Here is a 16,217-nt window from a genome sequence, read left to right as displayed (position 1 = left end):
GCTAAAATCACTTTCACATTTTACATTCATTAATGAAGGATGCATTAAAAAAAAAGGTAGAATGAATATTTTGTGGTTAGATTTTCAAAACTGAATTTTCACCAAATTTTGTAATTGAGAAATCCTTTCCTAAAAAGTTGGGGAGCGTGCAGGAAGTGATTACTGTAGTGAATACAGTTTTTGAAAAATGTCCAAGAAACTGGGAAAGTTTAGATTGCTTATTAACAAATTTTACAATTTGATTTCTGAATTTAAAAGCAAAGATGTATTTAGAGAATATATGTTCTATCATAAGACAAATATATATTAAATTTCCTGTTTAAAAAGTGGAATAACAGAAAATATTTATAAAAACCCTAGAGGAAAATTAGAATCAAAACAACTATTTGTTTAAAAATTGAGAAAAAGAGCAGAATTTTTAACAAACGACTTCCTTTAAATAAAAAAAAGTGTTTTCAACTTCCACTTTCCATCACACTGATCATTAACTGGATACTGGAAAATTTCTTAAAGAGCCACTTTTAAGACATGTAACAAATCCTTTTCATCCTTTTAAACTGATAGTAACCTGGAAATACGAAATACCGAATTTATTTTTACTAACCCTTTGATGAATGCTACCCAGTATTCAACCATCCTCTTGGACAATGCCATATCAGTAGAATTATCTTCTAATGGCATGTAAGCAGCTCTTACGACATAGCCCACGTCATCTCCATGACCAGTACCTGAAAATATTAATTTAAATAAATTTTAAGCTGGCCCATTAGTTCGTTTTTTTTTTAACCATTATTTATAAGGAGATTGCATTAAAGTCCAGAGTTAAATAAATTTTGTTTGCGTTCAATGTATTGTTTTCCCCATTATGTAAAATAGTAATTACTATTTAATTAAATTAAATGATACGAAAAAAATTCAAAATATTTAATAAGTTTTTTCTTTTTAATTCAATTTAATTTGGTATTAATCCATAATTTTTTCTTTTAAAAAAAATTATTTAATTTCAATGTTTATTCCACTTCATTCGGTTACTATTTCATTAACTTACCATCGTAAACATCGTACGGCATGTTAAATATATCACTGAGTCTCCTCGAACCTTTATGTGAAAACAAATAACTGTACACTGGCGATTTATATAACTGTGCGTGTAGTTTAGTTGATTTTATTAGGCCAGCATAAAACAGCCTATCACCAAGCATCTGCAAGCAATTACTACACATTATTAAACATGTAAGTATTTAATGAATAATGGCATAGAAGAAAATCAATACTTTTATAAACTTCTGTTTAGCATCGTTAACATGTCCATTTCCTAGATAGAATTTCCAAATTTTTTCACTGATAGCATCCATTTGTCCAGCAGGAGCTGTATAGTTATAATCTAGCAAGAATGGAAGGTACTCCTTCCATTTAGTGTCAATTGCTTCTATTTCTTTGGGATTAGCAAAGATTTCTAAAAAAATAAATAAATAAATAACAAAAATATAAAATATCAGATACTTATTTACGAGGTGTGGCTATTAAATAACGAGACTATTGCTGTAAAACATTTTATTTTAAATTTAAACATATTTAGTTATTATCACCTTCAATATACATCCATCCCCTATCCCTAAAACGCTCCATGCGAATTTACCATTGTTCGAAACAGTGCCGGAAGTCTTTTTCTGTGAGCTCCTGCATGACGCGTGCCGCTTTTTCTTTCACAGCTTCAACGGACTGAAATCGTGTTCCTTTTTAATGCAGATTTGACTTTGGGGAACAGATAAAAGTCAAATGGGGCCAGGTCAGGCGAATAAGGCGGATGGCCTAAAACTGGGATTTTGTACTTGGCTAGAAACGTCTTGACAGACAATGCAGTGTGAGCCGGCACGTTATCTTGATGGAGAACCCATGACTTGCTCTTTCACAAATCGGGTCATTTTTCCTTACTCTTTCACGGAGTTGAGGAAGCACCTCACGGTAGTAATGTTGGTTAATTATAATCGATATTTTCATCCATTTTGGACGTGGAAAGGCGACCCGGGCGGTCATCATCTCCGACGTCTTCTCAGTCATCTTGGAAACGCTTCCAAGCGTAAAAACTTCTCTTAATAAAAAATAAGTTTCAGTAGCGGTTTTACCCAGTTTCATGTGAAATTTCACGACAATTCGTGAAAATAGCAATTCTTTTAACTAGTTTATAAGAGGTTAGTACCACATTTATTGAAATACTACTTTACACTTATCTGCTCACCTTAGAAATATTTCGAATGGCTAAGTTTCGCATCCCCAACTTTGAGGAAATCATTGGATCTGATTAATAAAAAAACAAAAAAAAAAAAAAGAGAAAATTAAAAAATATCAAATATTGTATTATAAAATATACATATTACTTAGGCGACACGGTAGCCGAGCGGTTAAGAGACGAGACCTGCAAAGCTAATATGTATTGTGGTACTGCGTTCGATTCCCGGTCTTAGACCTTGGATTTTATTTAAAGGTTAATAAAAGAAATAACAGTAAAGAATGTTTGCTAGTCGCCTCCGTCCACGACACCTAATTGGTAGTTGAACGTAAAGCCTGCCTGAAAAAATAATATATATGTATATTATGTGCCATGGGAAAGGAAAGTGTACTTCCGATTGGCGGATTAATAATACCCGATCCTTTGTTACTATCATTTTGAGCTTAATGCATATAAACTGCTCCACAAAAAAAGTGGCGCACTTTGAAATAAGCTTTTATTTTTTGTTTTATCACATTTTGGGGAAAGATTATTAGTTTTAATTGTTTTCATAAACTGTCAGGGAACAATTAATCGAATCAAGGTCCAAAGTTTCTTGGAAATAGAGAAGCAATGCCTCGTTTAATCCCCTTCGGTCTTTTTGTGTAAACAACAACGTGAACTTTACCTCAACAGTAAATAAATTTATTGACCTCTACAGTCGCGTTTCGACTTTTTTCAAGCTGAAAGCATTGCAAACTCTCAATTACAGCAGAGCAAGTGGCCCGTATTATTGCATTAGTTGAGGATGGACGGAGTCAGCGGTACGCAGCACGAACGTTAGGGTTGCCTGAGACCACCGTCCGTAGAGCCATCCATCGTTACCGGGAGACAGGCCTCTGCACTCGCAGACAAGGTTCGGGTCGACCAAGAGCCACAGAAGCACTAGATGACCGATTTATTAGAATTCACACTCTAAGAAATCGTACATCAACTGCTTCTGAAACAGCTCAAACACTGCTTACTGCTCGTGGAGTTTTAGTCAGTGCCGAAACCGTACGAAGAAGGTTCGCTGAAATGAATTTACGCTCTAGGAAGCAAGCCACAGGACCATTGCTCACCGTAGATCATCGGAGAGCCCGTCTAGAGTTCGCTAGGGAACACCGCAACTGGTCTGAGAACGATTGGAGAAACGTTCTCTTTTCAGACGAGTCCCGTTTTGCTCTCTATGCACCTGATGGGAGGCGACGGGTTTACCGAAGGCCTGGAAAGCGCTATGCTCCGTGCAATATTTCTGGTAGAATACCATTCTGAGGTGGTTCAGTGCTGGTGTGGGTTGGGATTTCTATGGAGGCTAAGACTGAGCTCCACGTGTTCAACAGGGCAATCTTGAATGCAGATTTGTATGTGAGGGAAATTTTGCATCAATATGTGATACCCTATGCACCATTTATTGGGAGAATTTTATTTTTATGCAAGATAATGCCCGACCACACACTGCCGTCTGTGTTGTTCAATATCTCCACGATACTGGCATTCGTGTTCTGAGATGGCCAGCACGCAGCCCGGATTTAAATCCAATCGAACATCTTTGGGATGAGCTGGGTAGACGATTAAGATGGAGAAATAATCCTCCCAGGAGCTTAGAAGAGTTGCGAGGTGCTCTGGTGGTGATATGGGAGGAATTAACACAAGATTTCGTGAGAAATTTAATAAGGAGTATGCCGAGGAGATTGGATGCAGTAATGCGAGCAATAATACACGTTACTAAAATTCTTTTTCTCTTTTTTAATCGGAAGAAATACATTTTTTTTTCAAACTCATATTTTGCTGAGAAGTACTTTTTTGTTAAATAAAGGTTTTCATTACTTTTAGATCATTTTTTATTTTATTTTAGCCCTCCCGTAACTTTATACTTCTTATATTTGCTAACTAAAATAAAATGTAGAATAAAAAAGTTACAGAGAAAAAAAAATAACGCATTTTTAAAGTGCGCCACTTTTTTTGAGGAGCAGTGTATTTCCATTTCATTAATTTCCAATATGAATCATTTTCACGTGGTGAAAGAAAATAACAAGCAACTTAAGGGAAGATATTAGCTAAGTGATTAGAGCATCTAACTCCCATTCGGAGAGCCTGGCTTCTATTCCCAACTGCTCTTAGTTCTTTCTTCTTCCTAGAAACCTATTACAGACCATTACAGGTGCTGGCTAGTGACCACTGACTGGAGGCCGCAGTGCACTGATGCTCATGCGCCATAAATTAAAATAAGAATCAAATAAAATACAAATAGTTTCCGTAACTATTCTTTTGGAAAAATCAATTTTATATTACAGAAAAGAGACACATTACCAGCTCCTGGATAGAGCCCTTCATCTGCATTCATAGTTGTCATATAAGGAAGATCTTTAGCTTTTCCTTGTAAGATTATGTCAATAGGTCGTTCGGAAATAAAAGCAGTAGGTCCTGGTGGTTCCATTACAATTCCGAATGGTGAATAAGGATTGTACATCCAAGGCTAAAATAGAAATAAATAAACTTAGAACACAATTAACTGTAATGTTAGGTCTTTTTTTACATTAAAAATGTTCCTCAGCAACCTAAACGGCCAACAAAATTTAGTAGTCACTTTATTATTTCTTATTTTAAAATATTTGATTAATAATTTGAACTTTTTGTGCGACGTTTAAATTGTCTAAATACTTTGATCAGTTTAGGTAATAATGCAGCTGATTATTAGTTCGAAATTATCAATACATATTTAGAGTACTTTCACGATCGATTCTCTGCTATGTGCTCAAGTGTAGTGGTCAGAAGAATTTCTGATTTTCGAAACAGTGATTGAGTTCTTTATTTGTAAGCTATTACATTTGGACTTCCGGATCCTATTAACACGCCTTAATTAGCTGCTAAAAACAATTGATGACAAATGTAATTAATTGTTGTTACCATAAATATTTTTGTGGCAGTGACAATAGTTTTGGCAGGTCTCTTTTGAAGACATTTCACTGTTACTGCGGAATCATGTGTAGGACAGCCTAAATAAGCAGCCAATGTCATTGTCTTTCCTCTGGCGTTTTCAACTTGCGTCCAAGGGCATAAAGCACTTCCACCAAGTGATATAGCTTTGTTAAACAATCCTATGAAAAACATGTATGATAAAATTATATTTCTAAATAGAAATATATATAAAAAGAAAATTCAGTAATACTTATTTTCTTTTGAATATGACAAAATATGAGTTAAATTTGAAACTTATGAAAGTAATTTTAAATTAAACAAAAGAGAATTTTCACAACTATTTTAATATCTTATAAATGTACCTCCCACTAATATGGTTTAATCAACAAACTTCACTTATCTTTGCTTGATTTTTTTATACTTTATCTAAATTAAAACGAACCTTGGCTTAATGGTGACAGGATGTGATAATGTACACTGGCTCCTCCAGCTGATAGTCCAGCAATAGTTATACTGTTTGGATTCCCTCCAAATGAAGCTATATTATTTTTTACCCATCTTAATGCTAATGATTGATCTTTCATCCCATTATTGCCGGGAAGACTACTATCTTCTGTACTTAAAAATCCTGGAAAATTATTATTTATGAGGTGGTTGGTCGATTAGTAGTTTAGTTGGATTTCTAAAGCAACTATTTTATCTTGCAAATATTATCGAACATACAATATTTCTTATACAAGAGATGAATTAATTCTTGATTTGCATAAATAAAGGTTAAACCGATGCAAAAAAATAAATCATAATAAAACAAAAACAAAAAAGAAATAAATTAATTCTCAAGGTAGAATCAAGGCAGTTGTCAAAGATTAAGGTAAGTCAGGAGCAACATCTTAGGAATTTATTTTTTCCATATTGTCCAGTATTTATTATGTTGGCAATTGGTTAAAATATTCCAAACCTATCATGCTTAACCAGCCTTTCAAGGTTCACACCCAGATATTGTCATTTCAGCTCCAGAGTAAACTTCACTCTTCATTAGTTATCCAAACCTACGGGAGTCCAAGTTATCTCTGAATTTTCCTCTCCAAGGACTAAAGAAGTTATTCCATTTTCCTTAAGAGTGCGATAGTCTGAATTCGTGTTTAAGGATAACAAACTATTAAATTATTCATAGAGGTGGTTATGAAGCGTGGTTTTGTAAGTGGGAGATCTCCAGTTCGAATCCTGCGTGTAGCTACTTTTATTTATATAAAACAAAAATTAATAGGACAGTATTTGCTGTCGCTCTCGTCCACGATATCTAATTGAAGTTGGACGTTGAGCAACGCCTGGAAAAATAGGCGATTTCTTTACTATTACATTATTCAAAAGAGTATTTTCATTTTGGGGATGTATACGAAATTCTTATGACTACTATCCATTAATTTTGTCTGTTATTCAGAAGGAAGTAATGCAGTAACTTTTAAAAATCATACTATTAAATTCAATAGACCATTAAAATACCAAAGAAATCTTTATGTCAATAGAGCAGACTTAATTGGTAGAATTTAGTATTTTTATTATAGTCTTCCTCATTGTCAGAAATGTGCTAGTAGTTTATGTTATTAACAAGTTTTTCAATTTTCTCTTTGTAATTCTGCTTTTTTCAACTCATTCTTGGCGTTATTGAGCGTGCCTTATGATAATTTAGTTCTTCCCCTTTTGCCAAAAATGCCCCTCTTTACAAAAAGTGTAAGTTGGTTGGGAGTGGGCAGTTCGTCTGCAATATTGTCCTCCACAGCTGATACTTACCTCTCTTGTACTTGCCGCATGCCAGGATAATACGATTGGCTTCCATTTGATATTTGCATATAGGATCCATTTAAATGATGTTTTGCTTTCGAACAGTGCACATCTATTGTTTTCGCTGCTGTTTATTTCAATTTTTTGAAGGTTTTAGTGAAGATTTTTGATATTTTTTTTTTATATCGTATATCAGTTTTTATCATACTTTTTGATTTTAATAGTTTCCACGTGATTCAATGTGTTTTTTAGCAGAAAAAAGTGTTTATTTAATCATTCTAGTTTATTAAATAAAAGGTACATTTGGTGTGAATCAGAATTTGGACCCTAATAGTGGGGACTGGCTAGTGGCGAACAGTCTGTAAGTAAATAAGTGCAGTTTAAAATCTTTGAGTGGGAGAACAGTTTCTATCTCACTCACTCTTCTGCTTCTATCTCTATTCACGGGCTTTCTTATTAACTACCTTCTGCTGGCAGCTCTGTATGCAAGTATTCAAATTTAACTTCCAACTGCATCAGAATTAATAATTTTTTGTTTAGTAATTTATTTCTAAAGTTTTATACTATTTCCAGTAGAATTTATTTTTAATAATTTTTCCTTTTTTCTTCCTTCTACGTTATAGTAATATTGGTAATAATAGTTTTAGAAAGGGCCTTATTTGGATGGGGCAAACTCCCCCTCCTTATGAGGCACGGTGCCGAGACTTTTAAAGTGCAAATCTGTACCGGACAGTTTTAATTTCGATTCGAATGACACTTCATTCTTAAAAATCGGTTCACGTGTCGATAATTTGAAACGATTGCTATACTTCCTCTTAACAAGTGTAAGAGCTGATCGCCGCTTTAATGTTACGTAGGGGAGCCCTAACCCTATCATCCTACCAAATTTTATCAAAATCGGGCCAAGATTTACAGAGTAATTAGTAATAATAATTTTGGAGGGGGCCTTACATAAAAGGGGCTAACTCCTCACCCATTCGATGTACAGCGTCGGGACCCCCAAAAGGCACATCTACATAAAATACTGAATCGAATGACACCTCATTCATGAAAATCGGTTCACGCGTTTAGGCGCTACGTTGTTTACAAAAAAGGTAACAACAAGAACAACAACAACAACAACAACAAGACCAAGAACATTTTTTGAAAAAGCCGTTTTTGCTCATTTTCGGCAACTTTTTTCTCGAAACCTATTAGATCTGGGTGGTTGCAAAAAAATTACAGTTATAAAGGAGGGTTTGGAGTAAGATTTAACGAAAATTTGGGAATTTTATCTTTTATAGAAAAAGGGAAAAAAATTGTCAAAGTTGGGTGTTTTTCAACGTTACGCTTTTTCGTGCAGTTTTTGATGGTCAACCCTTATACAACTGTCCTACCGGACAGTTTTAATATTTTTTTTTATTTATTTATTTATTTGTAAAGTTACACCAGCGCTAGACACGCTATAAGTAACAATGACAATAACTGACATCGAACTAACTAATTGAGGGGAGAAGTTACCCAGCGATAACACTCCCTAAGTCATCTCTAGGATTAGCTACTCTCCTCAGAAGAGAGAAAATCGCGAGGCCACTGGCGTTTCAATCGTCTGGGAGGATGATCTGGATGGTGATGTGATGATAAGTGGCGGACAAGAGGATTGGAATGAGAGTGCAAGTTCTGATGAAAGCTTTTATAGCGAGTTCGTGCAACATGACCAACAAACGGAATTTCCAGGTCTGTGTGGATGGTTAGATTTGAAACATAAAATGGAGCGTTAACGATAGTGTGGAGAATTTTAGACTGGAGAGATTGAATTCGTTGAATATTGGAGCGTTTCGTTGAACCCCACAGTTCAATACCGTACGTCCAGGCAGGTTTTAGTATGGAATTGTAAATCAGTCGTTTGTTGTTAAGTGAAAGTTTTATTTTATTCAATAAGAACACTGCAAATTAAAATTTATGAATATAAATTTAAATATTAATTATTAAAGACAATTATTACTATTATTATTTTTATTTTTTTAATTTTTTTTTTTGGCGCATCAACAGCTGAGGCCATTAGCGCCTATTATTATTATTATTATTGAATTTATTTTACTTCTTTGGTAAATGAACTTTTACATAATATTTATAAGATTAATTACTATGACGGCTAAGGCCAATGAGCTTGTCTTTATGCATATGTTTGTAATTCAAACAAAAAAACTAGTCATTCATAGATAAAAGACATAAAAGATTTATGTAAAAAAGACTAGAAGATTAATTAATGCTTTTCTAGACTATGACCGAGTTGTTCTTATTTTTAGTTAAATTGTCAATGGAGCAAAATATTTCAGAAATTTGGCCCCTTCTGATCTCAAGAATGGAGGAGTAAGAAGCTTTTGAATACTATAAACTTATTTCTTTGGTAACTTACTGGAGGAGAACAATTTCTCCAAGTATTAATTTTCTTAAATTGCTAAATTTTTAAGTATCATTTACTTTTAAAGCGTATTCTAATTTAGCGGGCAATGCAAACCTGAATTAAAGTAAAGATTTTGCACTATACTTGTATAACATATGCAACTACAAACTAGAAGCAGTCAACCTATTTAAATAAGAGAAGCAAAAATTACCTAAAGCCCCAAGACGATAGTTGAGTGTGACGAGAATTACATCTTTGTCCAGAAGATATTCAGGTCTATAATGCGAGCCAGTGAAGTACATAAAAGCGCCGCCATGTATAAAAACTAGTACATCCAAGGGTACTGCTTGGGATGAAGCTGAAGATAACTATATGAACATTGAGAACTTTTAATTTAAAACAATAAAATTATCTAACTTACAAATTTTTCAAAAATATAGAAAAATAATTTACTTTAGGCGTATAAACATTTAGGTACAAACAATCTTCTGATCCGTGAACTGGCTTATCAGTGGCATGAGTAACATGACTGTACTGAATGCAATCCTCGGGAAGTGATGTAGCATTGTAAACTCCAATCCATGCTGATGCAGGCACGGATTCCTGTTTGATAAAAATTAAATACAGAGAAGGAATTACTCCAATTTTAATTATTGTTGGTTCTTGTTTAGAAAGACAAAGCTGGTCTTAATTTTCTATTCGTAGTAGCATCTTTACGGCCCAAGACCAATGTTGAGCATCACAAGCTGAGATACGTTGAGTTCTAATACTAATAGCCGAAGTTGTTATATAACAACATAAAGCGCTTTATGCAGTTCAACAAGCATCAATAAAAATAAGTAATTTTTAAATCGAAGAACAAAGTTCATTGTAAGAATGTTTTTTAAGAAGTTACTGGTGAATTTGTTTAATAATGTCTGACTAGAGGGTTCCCACTTCTTGGTTTAGAGATAACAAAAATGACATTTTAAAAAAGTGATCCATTTAATCCCTCCAATTTTAGACATTTTTCATTGGTAACTACTATTACTAAAATCTTCACTTTTATATTAGGCAATACAGGTGCCCTTCGGGCCTAAACCAACATCATAATTCCGACAAAGCAATCTGGATAATCATGATTGTCACCAATGGTTTTGCATTTTAATTAGGCTATAATTAATATTTTAAATTAGGCAAGAAGGAAGTCAAATGTAAGGCATTCACATAAAAATACCCGAAGTACCTTTGATACCTAAATCATACCAAACACTGGATCAAATTTTAACATTTTAAAGTAAGTACAAAATACATTAGTATCATCAAAATTATTTGTAATTTGTTATTATCTGTGCGACTAAGACTGTAGAGATTGCGAAATAAAAGGATGGCATCTCAATGAAATGGTTACTTTATTTTTAAACTTCATAATTTTCTTTTTGTGAAAACAGCCATTACTATTAAAAGCTAACAAGGTTTCTATCAAGAATCTTGACATTAAAACAGAATGTTACATTAACCCTCCATCGGGCGCATTTAAGCTGTGAGATGAAGAGGGCATTTTCTTGTTGATAGAAACTAAGGTATTTCTTAGAATGACTTATGGCCCTCAGTAGCTTCCTCTTTTACCTTCTTCTAACCGAACAGCCTGTCGGTGTTTTACTCGGAGTTATGTGGTCTTACTTACCTTCCGCGTAATCTGTCAGATTAGTTGCGCCCGATGGTCTTATTCTTTGGGTATTGAAATTTTTCAAGTTTTCTTATCAAAAAATGTTACAAAGTACATATTATCATTTAAAAGACAGTTTTCTACTAATTGACTATTCTTGCAACGAGTGTCTTTTGTTGAATAATATTGAATAGAAGAAAGAGAAGGGGATTCGGACACTAAACAAGCTTTTTTTTTAATTTTTAGAAGATCATGATGCGGATGATTTTGAGTGCGTATGTACAGATAAAGTAACCAAATTGCCGGATAAAAAACCTACTTCTAGTGTTAGACGAGGGAGCCATAATATTTTATGGCGTTTGCCTGGTATAGTTGGTGACAACGTTTGGAGATGGTTCATGGACATTCTTTCGCTCTTCTGAACATAGGCGGGCAACAATGCGTACAAAATTTCTCGGATAATGCTAATAAACCATCTCACACATTCATTCATAAATGTGCAGCTCAAAATTAAGGATGACTGATTTTTCTATTCACATTAATGTTCTGTTCCACTTTACGAGTTTTTTTTTTTTTAAAGAAAAACTTAAACTGAACTTTTTCATACGTTTCCAAAACATTTTTGATGAAATTAACAGCTATTGGGTCATTAATTTCAAAGATTAGTTGCGCCCTATGGTGTTACAAACCTATTGCGCCCGATGGAGGGTTAAAGAATAAGATTCATTGAAGGATTTATATTCTGGTAAGTATAGAAGCGGGACTGAATATTTTATTACTAAAAAGACAGTAGCTATTCGCAAAATTTAAAGATAAAAAAATGCTGTAAAAATAAAGTTGTTTATTACTCCCCTTAAATACTTAAGGTGATTCCCCCAGAGTGGTAGCGTAGGACTTCTCTTTCAACTGACAAATAGTAATAAGATTTTTTATATTTAGACATATATTTCGGAAATCAGAGTAGCGACTTGCCAGTTTCACTAATTTTTTTAAAGCACCAAAATGGCCTATCAGTCAATAGATTCTCTTCCTATAATAATATCAATATTTCTTTGATTTGGCTACTTGAAATGCTGCATAATTGGACTAAGATTCATTCAGCCAAATAGGCTGCATGTGTGAGTAGAACAAATGTTATTAGTAAGGAACGGATTTTTATGTATTTAAAAATGCCAAATATTTAATTAAAATATGCATTTATTTTCGTCAATTATGTGGAAAATATGTGATTTTCTTAAAATATTTTCTGGAATATTTAAGTAAAATGGACTTTTTTTTTAATGAAAATGGAATTTGGGGGGGGGGCGTTATAATTATTTATACAACAAAGAACATTTTTACTATTTATAAAAAGATGTGTTAAATTTTCAATTTTGAAAACTTTACTCTTCGAAATTGTTTGCAACCACATGAAATTTCAAATGTTGGAACGTAAAGTGACGACGATCTGGGCGTAAGATGGAGTTGTAACGACTAAAAGATCCCTACAGTCTGTGGTTGACAGGAACTGTGACCACCCAATAATGAAAATATGCCCAAAATGAAAAATATGAAAAAATATGTACATATTTTGATTAAATATGTAGAAATATTTATTTATTTTAATCAAATATGTATAAATATGCGATAACATCCAAATATGTGGAAATATGTGAAATAAAAGTAGACTCAAACGGCTTAAAAAGTGTCAGTATGAATACTTCTAGTTGAAAAACGTCTGTAAATTGCCTAGAAAAAAATATGTAAATACATACGAATCCGTTCCCTAGTTATTAGGCAATAGGTGTCCTTTGGACCTAAACCAACGATATAATTGGCGCTACTAGTGTACGGTAAGTGCAGCGCCCGGATATATTGCTGAAAAACTTCACGAATCTGTCGGGAAACAACTGCATTCCATCCTGTTTTTGTTCGGAAGATTGGAACCGCATAAAAAAAAGTCACTTTCAGAAAATATGTCAAAACTTTACGAAATAGCGTGCAAGATTTGCACGGCAAGTGCTTCCCAGATAAAATAAATAATTAAATCACCATGGAAACAATTTTATCGTAATTTATCATTTTAAACATGGAGAAATTTTCAAAATGTACATAATTTAAAACAACTCGTCTCAGTCCAAAATGCGCTAATTCTTGAGATGAACTGGTTCGTAATCGCTTTCGTCACTTGAAGATATTAGAATTGATTTATTTTTTTTTTTTTCATGTAATGGGTGATAAGATTCTGTGACAGCGGTCATTTGATCAGCTGCTTGCAAACGCCGCGATAGCCAGAAATATAGGATCGAAGCTCTTTTTAGAATTTCAAACTTCTTTCAGAATTCTTATCTAATTTAAGAAAATGCTTTTCCAATCTGCTGCAAAGCTGGATTCTTTTGATACATTTTATCAACTGTCTTGTTGACCGTGTTAATGATCTTTTAAGTTAATGATAATGATCATTTACGATTTCACTCTTAATCATTTCTGTAATATTATATTCGCTGTCAGTGTCAAAACCATTTCCGCAGATGTTATGAGCTAGCGACTAACTAACGATTTCTGATGATAACGTGGATGTGTTTTCGGTTATAATTCTATTAATAACCTATTCATACCAGACTTCTTTCCTGCGCGAATTTACAATGTGTTGTTTTATTTGGGCTATTGCTGCAGTAGCATGGTTTATACATTGAGAATGCCTAATGAAATTGGCTAATGTAATATTTACAATCTCGATACATATTCATATACCACGTAATAAAGACCGCACAAAAAATTAATACGAGGGTCGATTGAAAAGTCCGTGCAAAAATAAAAACTACTTAATTTTTTGGGGTAAACCTTTTTTATTTTTCAACATAGTCTCCTTTTAGGCTTATACACTTCGTCCAACGCTGCTCTAGTTTGTTGATCCCTTCCGAATAATAGAATTTGTCCAAGTCTGAAAAATAGCCATTCGTTTCTGCAATCACCTCCTCGTTTGAATAAAATCTTTTTCCCGCCAGCCATTTCTTCATATTGGGAAACAAATAGTATTCCGAGGGAGCCAAGTCTGGAGAATAGGGGGGATGTGAAACGAGTTGGAACCCTATTTCCATTAATTTTGCGACCACAACTGCTGAGGTGTGAGCTGGTGCGTTGTCGTGATGGAAAAGGACTTTTTTGTGGGTCAATCGTGGGCGTTTTTCTTGCAGCTCGGTTTTCAAACGGTCCAATAACGATGAATAATATGCACCTGTAATAGTTTTACCCTTTTCCAGATAGTCGATGAGGATTATTCCTTGCGAATCCCAAAAGACAGTCGCCATAATCTTTCCGGCCGAAGGAACGGTCTTCGCCTTTTTTGGCGCAGATTCCCCCCTTGGTAACCCATTGTTTAGATTGTTCTTTGGTCTCAGGAGTGTAGTGATGTATCCATGTTTCATCCACAGTGACGAAACGACGCTTAAAGCCCTGCGGATTCTTCTGGAACAGCTGCAAACCGTCCTTGCAACACTTCACACGATTTCGTTTTTGGTCAAGCGTGAGCAATCGCGGCACCCATCTTGCGGATAGCTTTGTCATGTCCAAATGTTGATGCAAAATATTATGTACCCGTTCATTCGAGATGCCCACAGCACTAGCAATCTCACGCACCTTCACTCTTCTGTCATCCATCACCATATCATGGATTTTATCAATGATTTCTGGAGTAGTAACCTCAACAGGGCGTCCAGAACGTTCAGCGTCACTTGTGCCCATATGGCCACTCCGAAAATTTTGAAACCACTTATAAACTGTTCTAATCGAAGGTGCAGAGTCACCATAATGTTTATCAAGCTTCTCTTTAGTCTCCTGAGGCGTTTTGCCTTTCATAAAGTAGTGTTTAATCAACACACGAAATTCTTTTTCGTCCATTTTTTGAAAATCACTCGACTTCCTCGATTCAAACGAATGCCAAACACAAAGAATTAGACCGTATTACAAAACAAATTGAGCAAAATAAAAATTGCATAAAAAAAGATGGTAGAAAAACAGGTTTGAATGTACAACCAACTAGGAATATTCTATTCAGTAAATAAATAATAAATTTTTTCTCCAATTACATAATGCCAATTTATGGTCCAAATTCGTCTGGTATCTAAAACGTTTCTAGCTTTCTGGTAGCAACATCCATTTTATAAAAAATAAGTTGTAATTTTTTTTTTGCTAATGTTAAAGGTATTTACTTTTCAATTTACAAACACATTACTCAAGAGCTAAACCAAAATTTCTCTTTTCGAGAGATTTTAACACTTTTGGTTAAAACCCAATTTTGAAAATTTAGTATAACCGCTCTGCCAAAGAGACAGATAAATAAAATGTTACGTAAATATGTACTTGTTTAGTAAAAGTACTTAGAATTAGGGTCACATTATTTGTGGTTTTGATAAATTAATTGAAGTATAATTAATTATTCAAGTACCTCTCAGAAAGTTAAGATATGATAAAACTTGTATGAAAATTTCCCTTTTAGATAACATTATTTGTGAGTAGGCTTAATATATGTTTTAATTTAGAATAATTATGAAACCTTATAAAGACAAATTTAGTGCTGTGTTTTTCTGCATATGATGGTATCAAATTTCTTGCATTTCTTCAGTCGCTGAAGGACAATATATAAATACACTTCTGCGATAAGAAAATTTATGGATTAAAAAATCTATTGGGAATACTCACATGACTTTTCATTTCACTACAAAGTATTGTGATCGCTCAGATGTTCAAATGTTTTTTGTTTTCAGCAGGAAAATCCTTTTTGACGTTCCCAGAGACCGAATTAAGCTGCCTGTGTGTATCTCTTTCTCTATAAGTGGGTGTAAGTGTATGTGTGTAAGAGTCGTGTGTAAGTAAGTATCCACCATAACTAAGAAAGCCAAACTAAACATCCATAGTTTGGTGCCATCAGAAGATGCCACATAAATGTTTTGGTCAAAATAGGTCAACTGAAAGTACCGCTATAAAGAATTATTTTTTTTAGTTTGAATACATTTTTTAGTTTTTTCTGAAAAGGCTCAATGATTTTTTTTTTGTAACAGTGATAGTATCATAATATAAATCGATATCTTTTCTTTGAAACATTTTTGTTTAAAAAGAAATCGATTAACACTGCATTGCCATCTCTGTTCCCGAAATACACATCTCATAGCTATCCCGAAATGCTCTTAGATATGCTATCCCCACTCTCTCACCATTTGATAGACACGAGCTGAAGACCATGGAATTCTTAG

General features: G+C 33.9%; 1 protein-coding gene across 2 annotated transcripts in view; it reads right to left on the bottom strand.

Annotated features, from left to right (window-relative positions):
• Nucleotides 1-16,217, bottom strand: part of LOC141453558 (venom carboxylesterase-6-like) — a 47,412-nt gene that overhangs the window by 743 nt on the left and 30,452 nt on the right. For both annotated transcript variants that reach the window (XM_074126936.1, XM_074126937.1), the window contains 8 exons: nucleotides 9,792-9,941; nucleotides 9,550-9,706; nucleotides 5,613-5,798; nucleotides 5,159-5,349; nucleotides 4,562-4,727; nucleotides 1,275-1,456; nucleotides 1,049-1,202; nucleotides 605-728 (listed from right to left, as the gene is read on the bottom strand). In XM_074126936.1, the coding sequence (XP_073983037.1) occupies nucleotides 605-728; nucleotides 1,049-1,202; nucleotides 1,275-1,456; nucleotides 4,562-4,727; nucleotides 5,159-5,349; nucleotides 5,613-5,798; nucleotides 9,550-9,706; nucleotides 9,792-9,941 (1,310 nt within the window). The remainder of the gene's footprint in view (nucleotides 1-604; nucleotides 729-1,048; nucleotides 1,203-1,274; nucleotides 1,457-4,561; nucleotides 4,728-5,158; nucleotides 5,350-5,612; nucleotides 5,799-9,549; nucleotides 9,707-9,791; nucleotides 9,942-16,217) is intronic.

Source organism: Rhodnius prolixus, unplaced genomic scaffold (assembly GCF_049639745.1).
Source record: "Rhodnius prolixus isolate KJV_2025 unplaced genomic scaffold, Rpr scaffold_3, whole genome shotgun sequence".
Lineage (NCBI taxonomy): Eukaryota > Metazoa > Arthropoda > Insecta > Hemiptera > Reduviidae > Rhodnius > Rhodnius prolixus.
This window is presented reverse-complemented; position numbering and strand designations above follow the sequence as displayed.